This window comes from Pteronotus mesoamericanus, unplaced genomic scaffold (genome assembly GCF_021234165.1).
Source record: "Pteronotus mesoamericanus isolate MK-2021 breed Mesoamerican mustached bat unplaced genomic scaffold, CSHL_Meso_final contig_164, whole genome shotgun sequence".
Classification (NCBI taxonomy): domain Eukaryota; kingdom Metazoa; phylum Chordata; class Mammalia; order Chiroptera; family Mormoopidae; genus Pteronotus; species Pteronotus mesoamericanus.
In genome coordinates this window covers 31223849-31241078 of record NW_026555065.1, presented here as the reverse complement: position 1 = coordinate 31241078, position 17230 = coordinate 31223849, and the positions used below count along the sequence as shown (strand labels likewise).

The 17230-nt window shown below is 36.2% G+C and overlaps 1 protein-coding gene across 1 annotated transcript; it reads right to left on the bottom strand.

The window, feature by feature from the left end:
- Window positions 1-6202: 6202 nt before the first annotated feature.
- Window positions 6203-7177, bottom strand: LOC129064108 (olfactory receptor 11H4-like). The gene has a single exon (XM_054565187.1). The coding sequence runs from the start codon at window positions 7175-7177 to the stop codon at window positions 6203-6205; it is 975 nt and encodes a 324-aa protein (XP_054421162.1).
- Window positions 7178-17230: the final 10053 nt, after the last annotated feature.

Here is a 17230-nt window from a genome sequence, read left to right as displayed (position 1 = left end):
GGCAGGCAAAGAGGAGCCCTCTTTCATTTCTTCACTGGTTCCTCCAAGACTCAGTTCCTGATAAAATTTGTAAATATTGATTGAGGATCTACTTTAGTTTTGGATATAGCAGTATGAGAATTTTAAGGTGAATAAGGTGATAATAGCTAGTTACATGGAAGCCTGGATTTAAATCTGGATCTCCAAGTGTAGTGTTTCTGACACCTATATTGGGCTGTTTTGTGATGTTCTTATGTTAAAGAAAGTGAAAGAAATCACGTGTTCTTATTTAAACCCACAAAAGGATAATGCATTAAGAACTAAAAGTCTAATAGTTAAGATTAGTATGTACAGTGCCCAATTTTTCCTCAGATATTTAGTTTTTAAGTGTAGTTTTTCATATATTTGATGTTTAGACTTGTCTGTTTTATAGAGAAATGTATAACTGAAGATAAAACCATGTTAATCCAGTCTTTGTTGGATGTCTGGTTGCTCAGGTACAAGGACATAATCAGTGTGATTTTTTTTTTATTGTTGTTCAAGTACAGTTGTTTCCATTTTCTCCCCTCCAACCTCCCCCACCCCACCCTCAATCCTACCCCACTTGGCTTAGTCCGTGGGTCCTTTATACATATTCCTTGATGACCCTGACTAGGAAGAAATAAGCAGCCAAAGCCAAACCTTAAAATGCCAGCAAATGTTATTCAAAAATGTGAGGAAAACAGCTTATTAAATCAAAGAGGGCAGTGAATGGTGATTGTAGTATGCACTACTATGACGAATAGAGATGGCTGCCTAGGGACAGTATGTTTGGAGAACTGAGGAAAGAAAAGATTCAGAACAATTTTGACAAGTTGTACTGATGTAGAATCAATCTCCCATGAGTTCATGCAGTTTTAAAGCTATATTTTCATCTTCAAGCACAATTCTTGGAGGAGGAACCGATTTAGAGTAACTTAGTTCCCCCAAGGTATTGTAAAGAGTTATTGACTGAATAGATTTGCTGTCCCTTCAGGCAATGGTACACTAAGAAAATGAAGTTTGTCTGACATAGTGGAAAAAACTTAAAGGAATTTGGAAGCATCTCTACAGATTTTTGTGGAAAATAGTTATTACGTTCTAGGAAAAATTTGCATAATATTAAAATATCACAAAATGTCAAATGGTGCAGAGTTTGCATTTTAAGGCATTAGGTACATATACATAAATGTGTGTATTACTTGGCAACAGTGGTTTGCATGAGCATAGTGAAAATCTGGTAGAATAACTGACAAAATATCCACAGTTATATTTGAAAGATAGCATGGAGACAGGAATAAAGGTGCTGAGAACTTCCTGCGTGTCTTTTCCTGTCTAAAATTCTTATACAAATTGTTTCATTTAATCCTTATGAAACTGTTACAAGATATAAGTTATATACTCATTTTACAAAATAAGGCTCTAAGAATCTAAATGTTAATTATTTGCTCAAGTTGCATAGCAGTAGATGAGGTGAGGTGCTCTCAGGGTTTAAAAAGCAGGCTAAGCAAACGTGTGGAGATGATAGAGAGTGGAGTAGTTAAGTGACCAGCCCGACTAGAGTTGAGAGTTCATATTGGGAAGCAATAAAAAACAAAGGAGGTTTAACAGGACTATATTATGAAGGGTATTGAAGGCCAAACAGGAATTTAGATATGTTGTCTCTGAGGAGCAGAGTGAACAATTGGTGGGGATGCGAGTAAAGTTGGGAAATCCATCATTTTTACATACTTCTTCATTGCTTGACTTTGTTACAGCAAATACATATTTTTGTAGGTAACAACACTGAGATAAAAATATTCAACAAACATTTTGAGATTTTAGTATATGCTAAGTATTGTATTGGATCGGCCAAAAAGTTCATTTGGGTTTTTTCCATAAGATGAGTCTACCAGCATTTAGTTGTCTTTAACTTCATTTGAAACAATGTGACAGCTGTCAATATCACAGTGCATATTTACTTTTTAAGTATATTTTATTGATTATGCTGTTTTAGTTTAAATTTTTCCCCATTGCACCCTCTGCCCTTCCCTCCAGCATCTCCCCTTCTCACCAGCAATCCCACCCTTAGTTCATGTCCATGGGTTGTGCATGTAAGTTCTTTGGCTTCTCCCTCTCCTATACTGTTCTTAACCTCCCCTTGTCTATTTTGCACCTACCGGTTATGCTTGATCCTGGCACCGCTTCCCCATTCTCCCCCTTCACCCTCCCCACTGATAACCCTCCAAACGATCTCCATACCTATGATTCTGTTCCTGTTCTAGTTGCTTGCTTAGTTTGTTTTTGTTTTTTAGATTTAGTTGTTGATAGTTGTGAGTTTGTTGTCATTTAATGTTCATAGTTTTTATATTCTTTTTCTTAATAAGTCCCTTTAACATTTCCTGTAATAATGGCGTGGTGATGATGAACTCCTTTTGATTTTTCTTTTCTGGGCAGTACTTTATCTGCCCTTCCATTCTAAATGCTATCTTTGCTCGATAGAGTAATCTAGTTTGTAGGTCCTTGCTTTTCATCACTGTGAATACTTCTTGCCAGTCCCTTTTTGCTTGAAAAGTTTCTTTTGTGAAGTCAGCTGACAGTCTTATGGGAACTCCTTTGTAGGTAACTCTGCTTTTGTCTTGCTGCTTTTAATATTCTCTCTTTATCTTTAACATTTGGCACTTTAATTATGATGTGTGGTCATCTCTGTGTCCAACTTGTTTGCGACTCTCTTTGCTTCCCAGAGTTGCATGTCTAGTTCCTTAGCTAGATTGGAGAAGTTTTCCTTCGTTATTTTTTCAAATAAGTTTTCACTTCTTGTTCTTATTCTTCACCTTCTGGCACCCCTATGATTCTGATGTTGGAACATTTAAAGTTGTCTCAGAAGTTCTTAAGCCTCAAGCCTCTCCTTTTTTTTTTTTTTTTTAAATTCTTGTTTCTTCTTTTTGTTCTGGTTGAATGTTTATTTCTTCCTTTTGTTCCAAATCATTGATTTGAATCCTGGCTTACTTCCCTTCACTGTTGGTTCCCTGTATATTTTTCTTTTTTTCACTATGTGTAACCTTCATTTCTTCCTTTATTATTATTATTATTATTATTTTTGCTGTACTCAGTGAGTTCTCTGAGCATCCTTATCACCAGTGTTTTGAACTTTGCTTCTAATAAGTTGGCTCTCTCTGTTTTGTTTAGTTCTTTTTCTAGGTTTTTGTTCTGTTTTTTCATTTGGGCTATATTTCTTTGCCGCCTCAATTTGGCAGCCTCCCTGTGTTTGTTTCTGTGTATTGGGTAGAGCTGAGTTTACTCCCTGTCTTAGTTATTTGGCTGTGTAGCAAAGGCACCTGTAAATTGTGTGGAGAGGAGGCTTAGGTAATTGCCAGGGTAGGGTACCCCACTTCACTGCTCTGTGGCTCCACCTGGGGGGTGGTGACTGGAGAGGGGACAATTCCACTGCCTAGCCTCCAGAGGTCCACCCAGTGCTTGCCCCATTTCCAATCACTTCACCCACTTCCTGTAAGTGATTGGTGCCTCTCTAGCTGCTGCCCTGACGTTTGCATACATTCCAAGTTCATGTAGGCTGTTTAGGTAGTGAAAATCTGACAATTTCTTCTGCTGCACCAATCCCCAGAGGTTTATATAGCCAGAGGCAATGGAGGTTTTCTTCCTGGTGCTGGGACACTGGGCTGTGTGGCCTGGCCTGGAGCTAGGATCACTCACTCCCAGGCTATTCCTCCCAATTTTTATCCACCACACATGAATGTGGGACTGTCGTGCTACTGTGGCTGCTTGTCTGTGCCACACCACCTCTCCACCCACTCTCCATGACTCCGCCCCTCCTACCTAGCTGGATGAATGTGGCTTATTTAAATCCTTGGTTGTTGGACTTCCATACAGCTCAACTTTTTGACAGTTCCAGGTATTATTTGTTTTTGAGATCTGGTTGTAACTCTTTCTTTGGCTGTGTGAAGAGATTAAACGTGGCTACTTACCCCTCCATCTTGACCAGAAGTTCTTAGAGTGCATTAAAAAAAACCCATCAAAATCAGTGAGTTTTTGTGTAGCCATTTTAATATTAAAGATGGAAGAAAATATGCAACATTTCCAGCATATTATGCTTTATTATTTCAAGAAAAGTAACAATGCAACTGAAACACAAAAACAAAACAAAAAAAAGATTTGTGCTGTGTATGGAGGAAGTGTTGTGACTGATCCAATGTGTCAAAAGTGGTCTGCGAAGTTTCGTTTTGGAAATATCTCACTGGATGTTGCTCCACGGTTGGATAGACCAGTTGAAGTTGCTAGCAATCATCAAATCAAGACTTTAACTAAGAACAATGAACATTATACCCTGCACGAGATAGCTGACATTTTCAAAATATCCAAATCAATAAAGGTATTGGTGAAAATGAAAAATGTGTCTTTTATTTCACAGAAAAAAAATGGACTTTTTGGCCAACCCAATACTATTGTTGATTTGTAACCATTCAAAGGCCATCAGAAACACATCTGTAGTTGAATAAAGATGGGTTTATTAGCTTTTTGCAATGGGGAGAACATATGTCATGGGGAACATGGGGCATCTCAGTAAGGAAATGTTAGAAAAAAATTATTTATTTATTAAAAGATTTTATTTACTTATTTTTAGAGAGAGGGAAAGGGATGAAAAAAGAGAGGAAGAGAAACATTGATTTGAGAGAAACATCGATCAGTTGCCTCTCCCATGTGCCCCAACTGGGGACTGGGCCTGAAACCCAGGCATGTGCCCTGACTGGGAATCTTACCTGTGACCTTTTGGTTTGCAGAACAACACCCAATCCATTGACCCACACCAGCAGAGCTAGGAAGGATTTATTATCTGATTTGGGCTTATGTTAGTCAACTTTGGGAAGAATTTAATGAAGTATGATTTTCTCTGGATGCTGTTGGAAAGTGGAGTAAAATTCTATGATCGGATATCTTAATTTTAATCTAGAAAGCAGTTGGGCTAAAGCTCTACTTGGTAAAGAGGCAGCCACCACTCATATTAGCTTAAAGAAGGGGATGTTTGGTCATTTATTGGTGTTTGGGATGCGGTTTTTTATTTTATCTATACTCAGACGATTATAGGGTGATGGTGTTTTGTCTTGATCCATCATGGTCATAGAGTGGCCTTCTCTGATGTTGGCATTCTGTGAAATTGTTTATGTTCAACAGGATTACACTACAGCCTGGTTATGAGCTCCAGGAGCTCCTGGCAATACCAAGACCTATGGGTAATGCCAAGCCTGGTCCCAACTTCTGGGGGCTGCTTTCCTCTTTGTCACTGTGTGTTAGGGATCTAGAAGTGAAAAAGGCAATTTCTCCACAGGGGAAGTACATCTAAATAAAGAATTATGCTCCAGTGTGGTACATGTAATAAGAGAAGTGTTAAAAGCAACTTTGACATTATTATTTAGCATGTATCCAAGTTTTATTTTAAACTTACCACAAAGGAATTATATCTCTAGGAAAATTTGTTGAAAGAGTTCCTTCTGGTCAGGAGAATGTTTTTTTGTTTGTTTGTTTGTTTGGGTTTTTTTTTTCCCTTAATAGAAAATGTATTAGGTCAGATTGCTAGAGTAGGTATAAGAAACAAATGTCTGTTAAAGATTATAGAAAGATCTCATGGCTACTTAAAAGTCACTGCACCACTAACATACATTAAACATATGCTATCTTTCTGTGTATCAATTATACCTAAGTAAAACTGTTTTTAAAAAAGTCATCACACCTTTTACTACAGATATCCTTCCACTTTTCAAAAGTTTGCATTACGCCACTTCGTTTTTATGAAAGACCTGCATTAGTACCTGTTTCTGCTAATTAAGTTAGTCCAAAGATTTTTGCTTTTAAATTAATGGTAATTGATTCTTCTATGTATATCATATTGCCTTAAGAAAGGTTTCATAGGAACACTCTACTTTTGGATAGTGGGGGAAATCTGTACTTGGTAAAGATCATTAGACTTTTTCTGAAACTGATGATAAATCTTTCACGAAAGTCTAATTTCTGTCATATAGGAATCCTATTTTATGATTCCAATAAAGACAGTGTTTTAAAAAAAACTGCATGTTGCAGTCCAATGAATTAAGGCTTTTGTAGTCAGCACAGCTATTTAAGTCCTCAGAGTGAGGACGAAAGACTATTGAAGGAACTTAAACATCTCCACCTTATTATTTATCAGAACTTGGAAGTAAGGCACATTTCTGGTTCATGAATTATGACTAATTCTCATGCTGATCAGGACATTTCTCAGAGCAAGTTTCATGTCCTTATTACGAAGACTATAGATCAGGGGATTAAAGAGAGGAGTCATTATTGAATATACCAATGTGAGGATCTTCTGCATCAAAGTTGGCATGCCATATGTAGGGCTCACATACATTACCATGACTGTCCCATAGAAAAGAGATACCACAGCTAAGTGAGAACCACAGGTGGAAATGGCCTTTTTCCTGCCAGCTGCAGAAGGGACCTGAAAAACAGCTCTGAGCAACAAAATGTAGGATCGAAGAATATATATAATAGTCAGAAAAAGGACAAGGGAGCTCTGAATATTGAAAATAAATTCAGTAATGGAGGCTGGACCACAGGACAGAGCCATCAGTGGGTCCATGTCACACAGGAAGTGATCGATGATATTGGATGCACAGAAGGGGAGTTGGGAGATGAAGAAAATGGGGATTGGGTAGCCAAGGAATCCAAAGAGCCAGCATAGAGACACCAGCATTCCACAGAACTTCCCAGTCATGACGGTAGGGTAGTGCAGCGGGTGGCAGATGGCCAGGTACCGATCGTATGCCATTATTGCCAGCAAGAAACATTCTGTTGTGCCGAGGGAAGAGAAGAAATAGAACTGGAGGAAGCAACCAGAAAATGAGATGGCCTTGGTTTTGGAGAGAATGTTGATTAGCATGTTAGGAACAGTGGAGGAAACATAGCAGATCTCAAGGAAGGCAAAGTTTCCAAGCAAAAAGTACATGGGGGTGTGTAGTCGTGGGTCCCATCTCACTGCACAGATAATGGCTCCATTTCCCAGCAAGGTCAAGATATAAATTGCCAAAAACAATGAGAAGAGGAAAATTTGTATCTCCCAGCAACCAGGGAATCCAAGGAGAACAAACTCAGTCATAACATACATTGCTGACTTGTTCATGGGTCTTAAATCTATGAAGGAGAAAGGCATGACTTTAAAACCAAGTTGCTTTGCTTCCTACATATCTCAAGGACTTTATTGAGAAGGGAACTTTCTACAGGAAATGTTTAACATTAGTAATTGCAAGATTACTCTGTTGTTTAAACACAAGGATTTGTACATTTTCAATTCTTAATAAATTTTTTAATAAAAAGGGAATTTTCTGCAAGAAAATATACAAGATATTTTGAGATCCTGTGTAAATAAATCTCACTTATTTTAAATTGGTTGTGGTTCTAAATCTCAGTATTATTTTGCTAGAATCCAAATACAGCAAGAATTTTCCACATCATTGGTACAACCAGACAAATTCATTTCTCTTTTGCTTTGATACTTAAGAAGACCTTTTCTGATTTTGATTTGTTTTTCTAAAGTTGACTAAGGGTCTTCAGGCACAAAATTATCCACTTTCTCTTTTTCAGCTTACATGGCTTAAAAAGAAAGACGACATATATTCTGAGAACAGTTGGTGTGATATTGGGTTAAACCTTTGGCAACCAAACACGTGGATATAAAACTTACTTCAGACACTGGCTTTTCATAATAGTCTAATCAACTGAATTAATTGTCACAACTGTCATTACACTCAAGACTCAAAGCTGTTCTTAAATTTTGCTTTAAAGGTTTTCTTTTAAAATATCACTCTAATTAATTGAGTGACACCTAAAAAATATACAGAAGACCCAGCACATCAAATGTATTTTCTCTAAAGGATAAGTGAGAATATTATTTTTTAATATCTCTCTTTGCAAGTGTTTATTTTCATGTTTTTTATCCATACTATGCAACACAAACTGTCTTATTTTTCATATTTAGATTCTACTTAGATAAATAGTGCTTTCAGTACAAAAATTTAGTTCACAGTATTTTTTAGATGATAAAAACAAAGGGATCTGAGATCAAATGGAGTTTTATCTGCAATGTTATCTTGGAAAATTAATTTTTTTCTCTGAAAGGGGAGAGAGTACATTTTCAAATATTTAGATAGGCAGGTACTTTTCAGTAGTATTTAAGAATTTATATTTAATGCCCTGGCTGGTATGGCTCAGTTGGAGCGTCATCCAGTAACCAAAAATTGTGGGTTCAATTCCTGGCTGGAGCACATACCTAGGTTGTGGGTGTAATCCCCAGTCTGGATGCATATGGGAAGCAAATGATCAACATCTCTCTCTCTCCTTTCCTCTTATAGCAATGAAAAAATGTTCTGGGGTGAAAAAAATTTATTAAGAATTGAACAGAAATGTACAAATCTTTGTGTTTAAACAACAGAGTAATCTTGCAATTACTAATGTTAAAAATCATTGATTAAGAGTCTTAAAAATGACAGTCTGAATATTGAATTTTCTTGTTAAATTCAAATTTCTTGCCTTGTATACTGGAGGTCACCAGTCATAACTTTGTTAGCAATGGAAGCTAAAGAAATTTGAAAGGCAAAGAACAGAAAAGAAACCAAGATTTGAACTTCAATATTATTATTCCTTTGTTGGCATTTCTAAAGAAGCAAAAAAAGGAAGGCTTGAATATCCAAATTCTAAAGTACAGTTTTCCGGTCAATGTTGAATTCAAAAGACTTTTTTTTTTTTTACCAACTTCACTAATAAGATGCTCAAGAAATGATTCCCAGACTGTCATTTATGAAGTGCAAGTAAATCACTTTCCTTGCTGTGGGTCATGAACTAAGGTCCAGGCTCATAGATTTAAACCAGGAGGCGGATTCATGAGATCTGTGCTTCCTGTCCTTCTTTCTGAAAAATGAACCATGCCTGCTTAATGTGAATAACAGTTCAGGACACCCTCCATTATACCCTGGCAATTTCATACCTCATTTTATCTTTTCAACCACTATACCCTGTAAGATTTATTAGCAGCAAAACTAATTTTCATGTAGTCTTTGGTGAAAGTGTAGATAAATAATAAGATGATCAAAGGGTGAGGAGCTTAATGGAAAAGTTAGCATAATCAATTTTCATTTTAACCATTGATAGAATAAACTGACTCCATCAACTTTTGTATAACTCCACCCCTCAAAGCCTCCAAAACTTCCAAAATTACTTGCTGGGAATGGTTAGGGCATTAGAATGGAATAGGTATCATTTTATTCCATAAACATGCTGTTTCTCATGATTTTGGCTTTCATAAATTATCATGTGAGCTATAATTCAAGGGACCAGCTCTTTCATACACTCCTTTCCAATATAAGAAACTAATCAATCAATCAATCAATCAATCAATCAATTCACTAGTGTACCCACCTCAGGAATAATAGCTTGATTAAACAGTTTTCTTCCAAATGTCCCTCACTTGGTATATTGTCTTCCCAGGTAGTCTGAGGAAGAGCTTACCGCCTGATTCCTCCTGGACAGTGAGATTGTTTTCAGGAAGATGGTCTCTAATAATCAAAGTCATAGAATTTGGGGGGAAAATGGTGCAGACAGCCTATTTTAACTATTCATTTTACAGATAGGCTTTTACAGAGGGTGCGTGACTTTTTGCCCTATGAGCATTAAGTGTCCTATAGTCACATACGCAATGTTTATGCTATCCTTCTACAGAGGAACAATGACTAATCAGATTTGTAAAGTAAAAGGCACTCTGCAGTATATCACAGCAGTGGTTGTAATGTGGACAATTAGTCCTTTTTCTCTTTCATACATGATAGATTTCCTGGCTCAGCTTGGGGAGAGTGATGGGCACGATGATGTTGAGCATAAAGGCATCTCCTTTTCATTGGCTCTGATGAAGAAAACTCCAGGCGAGGGCACTCTATGTGATTCATCAGACTTGCTTAATTTCTGGGAGCTCCAGATGCTTGTTTTCTAGAAATTTGCTGAGACATTTAACTAGTGAAGCTGTATTTAATATATGTTTCCTCTCAGGGATTACTCCAAAACTCCACATCTCTTCCCAAGTGGTGTCAGTGGCTTCTTCAAGCGTTCCCTGGAGTGACTCTTTGGTGCTCATCCAGTTGCTAGGTAGTGGCCAGAATTAGGAAAACAAAATCTAGGGGGAAATACTGGGTAAATTTTTGGAAGCTTTCTATTGCAAAGATTGTGTTCCACTGAGGAATCACCTCCTGTGAGGATCAGTACAACAAATGGAAGTTTTGCCCAGGCTTCTAAATCTGAAACTGAGACATGTGAGTTAACATTTTCTCTCTAGCTTAAATGAAATACTATGACACAGAGAAACAGGAAACTATATTCTTTTGGCCATTTTAAAATCAAATCCGCTAAAGTTTCCTGGAGTTTTTCACTGTAATGACCAGGTGGATGGTACTAGGTAGGAACTGCCTTGTGTAATCTGATATAACCTGGAGTGATGTTAATTGATGTGAAAGAAATCCAAGAGAGCAGAAGTCATTTAATTAACTAATCTAGTCAAATTTTTGGTTTCCACTCTGATTTCATGCTCAAAGAATGAGGAATTTGCACAAAGATCTCATGTGCAAATGTGAAAAGAAATTTTTTATCATTGGTCTTTTGTTATAATTCTAAAAAAAATGGGGTTGCATTCTAGGGTCCTCTTAGACCACTTCTTTAATTATGACTCATAGGTTTCCCCAGGAGTGAGGTAACAGGATCAATGAGAAAATCTTCACTGGTGGTCACTGGGCCAGTTTGTAAGTGAACTTGATATTCAGTGACACTCTATGCCATTTTCCCATCGGCTCCCTTGTCAAATATTAGTTGACTATATATGTGAGGGTTTATTTCTGGGCCCTCAATTCTGTTCCATTTGTCTGTGTCTATTTTTATGCTAGTACCATACTGTTTCGATTACTATAGTTTGTAGTATAGTTTGAAATCAGGAAATCTGATGCCTCTGGTTTTGTTTTTCTTTCTCAGGATTGCTTTGACTATTTGGGGTCTTTTGTAGTTTTTGTACAAATTTTAAGTTGTTTCTATTTCTGTGAAAAATACCATTGGAATTTTGGTAGGAATTTGCATTGAATCTTTTGCCTTTGGGTAGTGTGGACACTTTTTACAATATTAGTTCTTCCAATCCACGAATATGGACAGACTCTCCATTTATTACTGTCTTCTTCAATTTCTTTTATTAAAATCTTATAGTTTCACCTTCTTGGTTTAATTTATTCTTATGTATTTTATTGTTTTTGATGTTATTGTGAATGGGACTATTTTCTTTATTTCTCTTTCAGGTATTTCATAGTGAGTATATACAAATCAACTGTATGTTTATTTTATATCCTGCAACTTTACTGAATTTGTTGCTAGTTCTAACTGTTTTGGTGGTATCTTTATGATTTACTGTATATGAACAATTCCAGACATTTTTTGGGACAGATCATGTCATCTACAAAGACAATTCACCTTCTCCTTTTCTAATTTGATGCCTTTTACTTCTTTTCCTTGACTTATTGTTCTGGCTAAAACTTCCAGTACTATGTTGAATAGAAATAGTAAGTGGGGACACCCTTTTGTTGTTTCTGATCTTAGAGGAAAAGCTTTTGACCTTTCACTACTGAGTATTATGTTAATTATGGGCTTGTCATATTTGGCTTTTATTAGGTTGAGGTATGTTCCTTCTAACCCAATTTAAGAGTTACACAACATGTAATATAATAATATTATTATTTTTTTGGATAAATCATTTTTATTCTATAATATTGGAGTGAAAAGGTCCTTCTAAAGCATAAAACAAAGCCCAGAAGCCATCAAAGAAATATTGATGAACTTCACCACATAAAGTTTAAACAGGTAGGGAATCAAGATGGCAGAGGAGTGAGTGGAAGTCACGCTGACCTCCTCCCAGAACCAACCTGGAATTACAACTAAATTATGAAGAAATCACCTGGAACAAACAACTGAACAAGAGTGAGAGAGGAGCCTTGCAACCTTGGAGACAGAAGAATTGGCTTTAGCGCAATCTAACTGGTAAGGAGTGCAGTAGAGACCTGAGAAGGCAGGTGGGGCACCCACCGGCGAGAGCACCAGAAGGATATTGAAACGGCCAGTGGGATCCCCCTGAGAAGAGCAGGGTCTAAAACAAAAGCAGGGATCTCTATCCTACAGCACCAGAGCCCAAAAAGTGCATGGAAAACAGCCAGCTGCAAAAAGCGGCACAGTTGCTCTCTGCCAGAGACAGGCAGCTGGAGATGCAAAGAACTGTTTAAAGGCCCAACGCATAAATTTTTATTTGCAGCCACTTACCCTGGTCTCTGGCAAAGTCGGAGGCAGGGTGGGCTAGAGATGCCTGAGGAGAGACTGGAGAAGGAGTCTTTGGGGAGAGAACTGGGAGAGCATCCGGCGAGATCTCGGTGCTGACTCTTCCCCCATGTGGCAGCAGTCATCTTGCTCAGGAAGAGGCCACACCCCCTGAGCGGTGCCAGCATCAAAGGACCCCCAGGTGGGATTCCACCCTGCCCTGTGCTGTCTAAGGTGCCTGCTGAGTGCAGAGTGGCAGCCATAGACAGTAGATCCCTGGCTAAAGGGGGCGCAGAGAGGTCTGGCAACACTTGAGGAGAGACTGCGGATGGAGGTTTGGGGAGAGAACGGAGAGAGTAGCCAGGGGGATCTGGGTGCAGACTCCTCCCCAATACGTACCAGCGTGAGAGGACCCAATAACCCCACCCCCAGGAGAAACTCCACCCTGCCCTGAGCTGTCTAAGGTAGCTTGCTGAGTGCAGAGTGACTAGATTAACAGCTGAAGGGGATAGCCACAGACAGTAGATTACCAGAAGTCTCGAACAGACTGCTTAATGTCAGACAGGGTCAACATCTGACATCATCAGAGGCAGATCCTGAAACTAAAAAAAACAGCAGTCTCCAACCATAGAAGTTCACATCACAAAGTCAGGAAATCAAAGCAAATCAACTTAAGAAGCAGAAGCAAAAGAGAAGAGTCTCACAAATAATGGGAAGACAAAGAAATGCCCCCCCAGTTGAAGGGAAAGGAGGACTCCCCACAAAGAGAGCTAAATGAAACAGGCAAGTAAACTATCAGATATTGAGTTCCAAACAGCAGTTCTAAGGAAGCTCAATGAGCTCAGTGAGCTCAGAGAGAATTACAAAAAACTATAGGGAAACTATGAGGAACTTACTACAAACTATATCAGCATGAAGAAGGACAGAGAAACTATCCATAAGAGACAAGAGGAAATGAAGAATATAATTTCTGAATTGAAGAACACAGTAGAAAGAATCAAAAGCCATTTAGATGAAACAAAGGACCAAATCAGTGAGCTGGAAGACAAGGTAGATAAAAGCTCCCAGAAAGAGCAAGAAAAGGAAAAAAGACTAAAAAAGAATGAAGAGGCATTTAGGGAAATGCAGGACAACTTGAAACGTAATAATATCTGTATAATAGGGATACCAGAAGAAGAGGATGAGGAAGAGATAGAGAAGCTGTTTGAAAAAGTAATGATGGAAAACTTCCCTCATTGGAGGAGAGAAAAAGTCACACAAGTCCAGGAAGCACAGAGGATCCCATTCAGGAGGAACCCAATGAGGCCCACTCCAAGACACATCATCATTAAAATGAGAAATATCAAAGACAAACAGAGAATCCTAAAGCAAGCAAGGGAGGGAAAAAGAGGTAACAACATATAAGGGAGCCCCAATATGGCTAGCATCTGACTTCTCAACAGAAACACTGCAAGCCAGAAGGCAATAGCAAGAAAAATTCCAAGTACTGAAAAGTAAAGGCCTGCCACTAAGACTGCTGTACCCAGCAAGGCTCTCTGTTGAAATGGAAGGCAAAATAAAGAGTTTCCCAGACAAAAGAAGGCTGAAAGAATACACCTCCACCAAACCAGCACTGCAATATATGCTAACGGGATGGCTTTAAGATGAAGAAAAAGTTTCAATGAATACCCAGTTCCTTTCAGAGTTGCCAATACTTGATATTACCAATATCTGTAACACTCATTAATCTCATTGTGACAATGATGTTATTTTAATTGTTCCTTTACTATTTGCTGAAACTAAACCTGTTTTTGTATATTTCTTGTCTATTTCTATTATTTAAAAAAACTTTAAATGATTTTTTGGTAGTCTTATCTATTTATTGATTAAAGGTTTGTAGAACTTTTTTCCAAAAAAAAAAAAACAAAACAAAAACCAAAATCCTATTAACCATGTTTTAGATGTGTTGCAAATACTTTTCTATTTTATCCTTTGTCCTTTAACTTTTTTATATGTATATTACTATATAGTTAAATGTTTAATATGGTCATATTAATATTTACTGTATAGCTTCTGGGTTTGAATATTTTACTTCAGGTCATGAAAAATATTAGTTTTATTTTCTTCTATAACTCCTTAAATTCTACAGATTCATTTTTAACTCACCTGAATATTTCTTGTATAATGTGTGAAATAGGGCTCTATATTTGTTTTATTTCAAGTTATAGTAGTTCATGCACCTTATTTGTTGAATAAGCCTTATTTTACCCATTGATTTAAATATCAACTTAATCATATATTGTTAGACATATATATGTTTCTCTCTAGAATACTTATTATGTTTCATTGATCTACTTGATTATTTCTGTGCTGGTGTCATGTTGGTTTAATTGCTGAGACTTTGTAATGGTTTTAAATTTCTTCAATATTTTATAATTAACTTTGACATTTAAAAAAATAAATAAAATCAATCTGCATTTAAGAAAGAAATAGAGGAACAGAGATGGAACTCCTACCTTTTGTGACAACATGGATGCAAGTGGATAATATTACGCTAAGTGAAATAAGCCAGTTGATGAAAGACAATTACCATATGATTTCACCTATAAGTGGACTCTATTCAACAAAATAAACCACAGGCATGGGCAGATGGAGAATACTGAAAGTGACCAGAGGGAATGGGGAAAGAGGACAATGGTGGAAAGAAGGGGAAGGGACTAGACAAAGAACATGTATGAATGACCCATGGACACGGACAACTGAGTGGGAATTGACTGTGGGAGTGGGGAGTGGGGCTGAGGTAGGTGGAGGGGGGTAAAGGGGTAAAAACTGAGACAACTAATAGAATAAACATGATTTATAAACTTAAAAATAAATAAATAAATAAATAAGTAAAAAGTTTAAATAAAATTAATCTTTGTATATACCACAAAAATATTTAAAGACAACAAAACAAGTGTGGGTACATGTCAACAAATACATGTATGATGATAAGAATATTGATTTCAGCATTATTTACCATAATAAAAAAATAAGGGAAAGAGGAGCAGGGTTAAATAAATCCCATATAGTGCAGTATAAATTCATACAATGCAGTTCCAGGATTTGTGCTTTTTTTTAGTTTCTAAAATATTTACTTTAACTTCTATTATTTTTTATTATACGAGTAGCAGATACTCCATGTTGAAAAATCTGAGACTACCAAGAGAAAAACATTTATACTCTTATTACAAAATATTGTAAACTCTAGGACAACCAGTTAAAAAATTAAAAAAAATACAAATAAATAAGACAATAGTAGAGTTAAAATGGACTCATAAAAATAACCCCCAAAAAGGTAGAAAAAGGGGGAAAAGAATTAAATAGATAGAAAAATAGAATGCAGTTAGCAAAATGATAGATTTCAATCCATTCATATCAAAAATTAGATTAAATGGTCTCTAGAAACCTATTAAAAAAACGGTGATTGTAAACACTGCCATTTGTGACAACATGAATGGATCTGGAGAATGTCAAGATGAGCAAAATAAGTTATATGGAAAAAGTAAAAAAAGATATGATTTCATTTATATGTGGAATATAAAACTGAAAGTAACAAATGAACAAACAAGACAAACACAAAAAACAAAAACTTGGAGACAGATAACAGTATGATGGTTACTAGAGGGAAAAAAGGGGTTGGGGGAAGTAGGAAAAAATAAAGGGGGTCAAATATAAGATGATGGAAGGAAATTTGACTTTGGATGGTAAACACACAATGCAATATACAGATGATGTATTATAGAATTGTACACTTGAAATCCATATAAGTTTATTAACCAATGTTACACTAATAAATTTAATAAAGAAGATTATAAAAGACTGAGACTATAAATTAGGGGGGAAAAGCAAGACTCAACAATGTGCTATCTACAAGAAATCCACTTTAAATAAAAGTAATGGGTATAATAGATGCTAGAAAAAGATTAATCATACAAACATTAATCAAAGGAACATTGGAATAGCTCTGTTAATATCAAAGTAGATTTCAGAATAAAGAACATATAAATAAAGAAATAAATAAAATGTCCTTTATCAAAAAGGAAGGACATTACATGATTCAAAAGAGGTCATTTCTCCAGGAAGATATAACAATTCTGAATGTAGGATGTACATAACAATGGAACTTCAAAATACATAAGCAGAAAATGATCAAATTGAAGTTAATTCAAAGAGTAAATTTTACTGTATACAAAGTAAAAAAATTAAAAATATAACATTTAGCATATTTGTAATTATGTAAAGTTTTAAAGCAGATAAATTTTAACTATATTTTTAGTAGAGGAAGAAAAATTATAAAGCAAAGACCTTTATAGTACAAGTTAGAGAAATAAGTATGATAAAAAATGAAAGGGCACCAGAGTTCTTGCAATATCCTATTTCTTGCCTTTGGTAGTGGCTATAAGATGTTTGGTTTATAATTAATTATTCATTATACTTATTATACTTTTCACATGTATTTTATGCACTTTCTGTCATGTATTGTATTTTACAAGAAATTTGTAAAAAATAAATTTGAAATAAAATCATGGGGAACCTAATCAAAGACTAAATTCTTTTCTGAGGTATAATGCTATGCAAATTTTACTTCTCTGATTTATATTGTCTCATTATATAATTAGAACAATATAATTTGTTACTCTCTTTGTCTTGGATTCTAGGACTCTTAAGATGCTTTATTCTGAAATTGAAGTTTTATTGATCTGACCTGTTTATTGTTTATGTTGTCTCTCACAGTATCTTGTTTCTTATGTGTCATGAGTGTGCTGTTGTGTTATATATTTTATTAAGCTTTAGAGTTCTTTGTTGGGAGTTTCACTTTTATCTACTTCTGATGTGCCTTATAGTTTCCTTCTCTTTT

Coding starts and splice junctions, on each gene's coding strand:
- LOC129064108 (XM_054565187.1), bottom strand. CDS start 7,177: ATGCCTTTCTCCTTCATAGATTTAAGACCCATGAACAAGTCAGCAATG.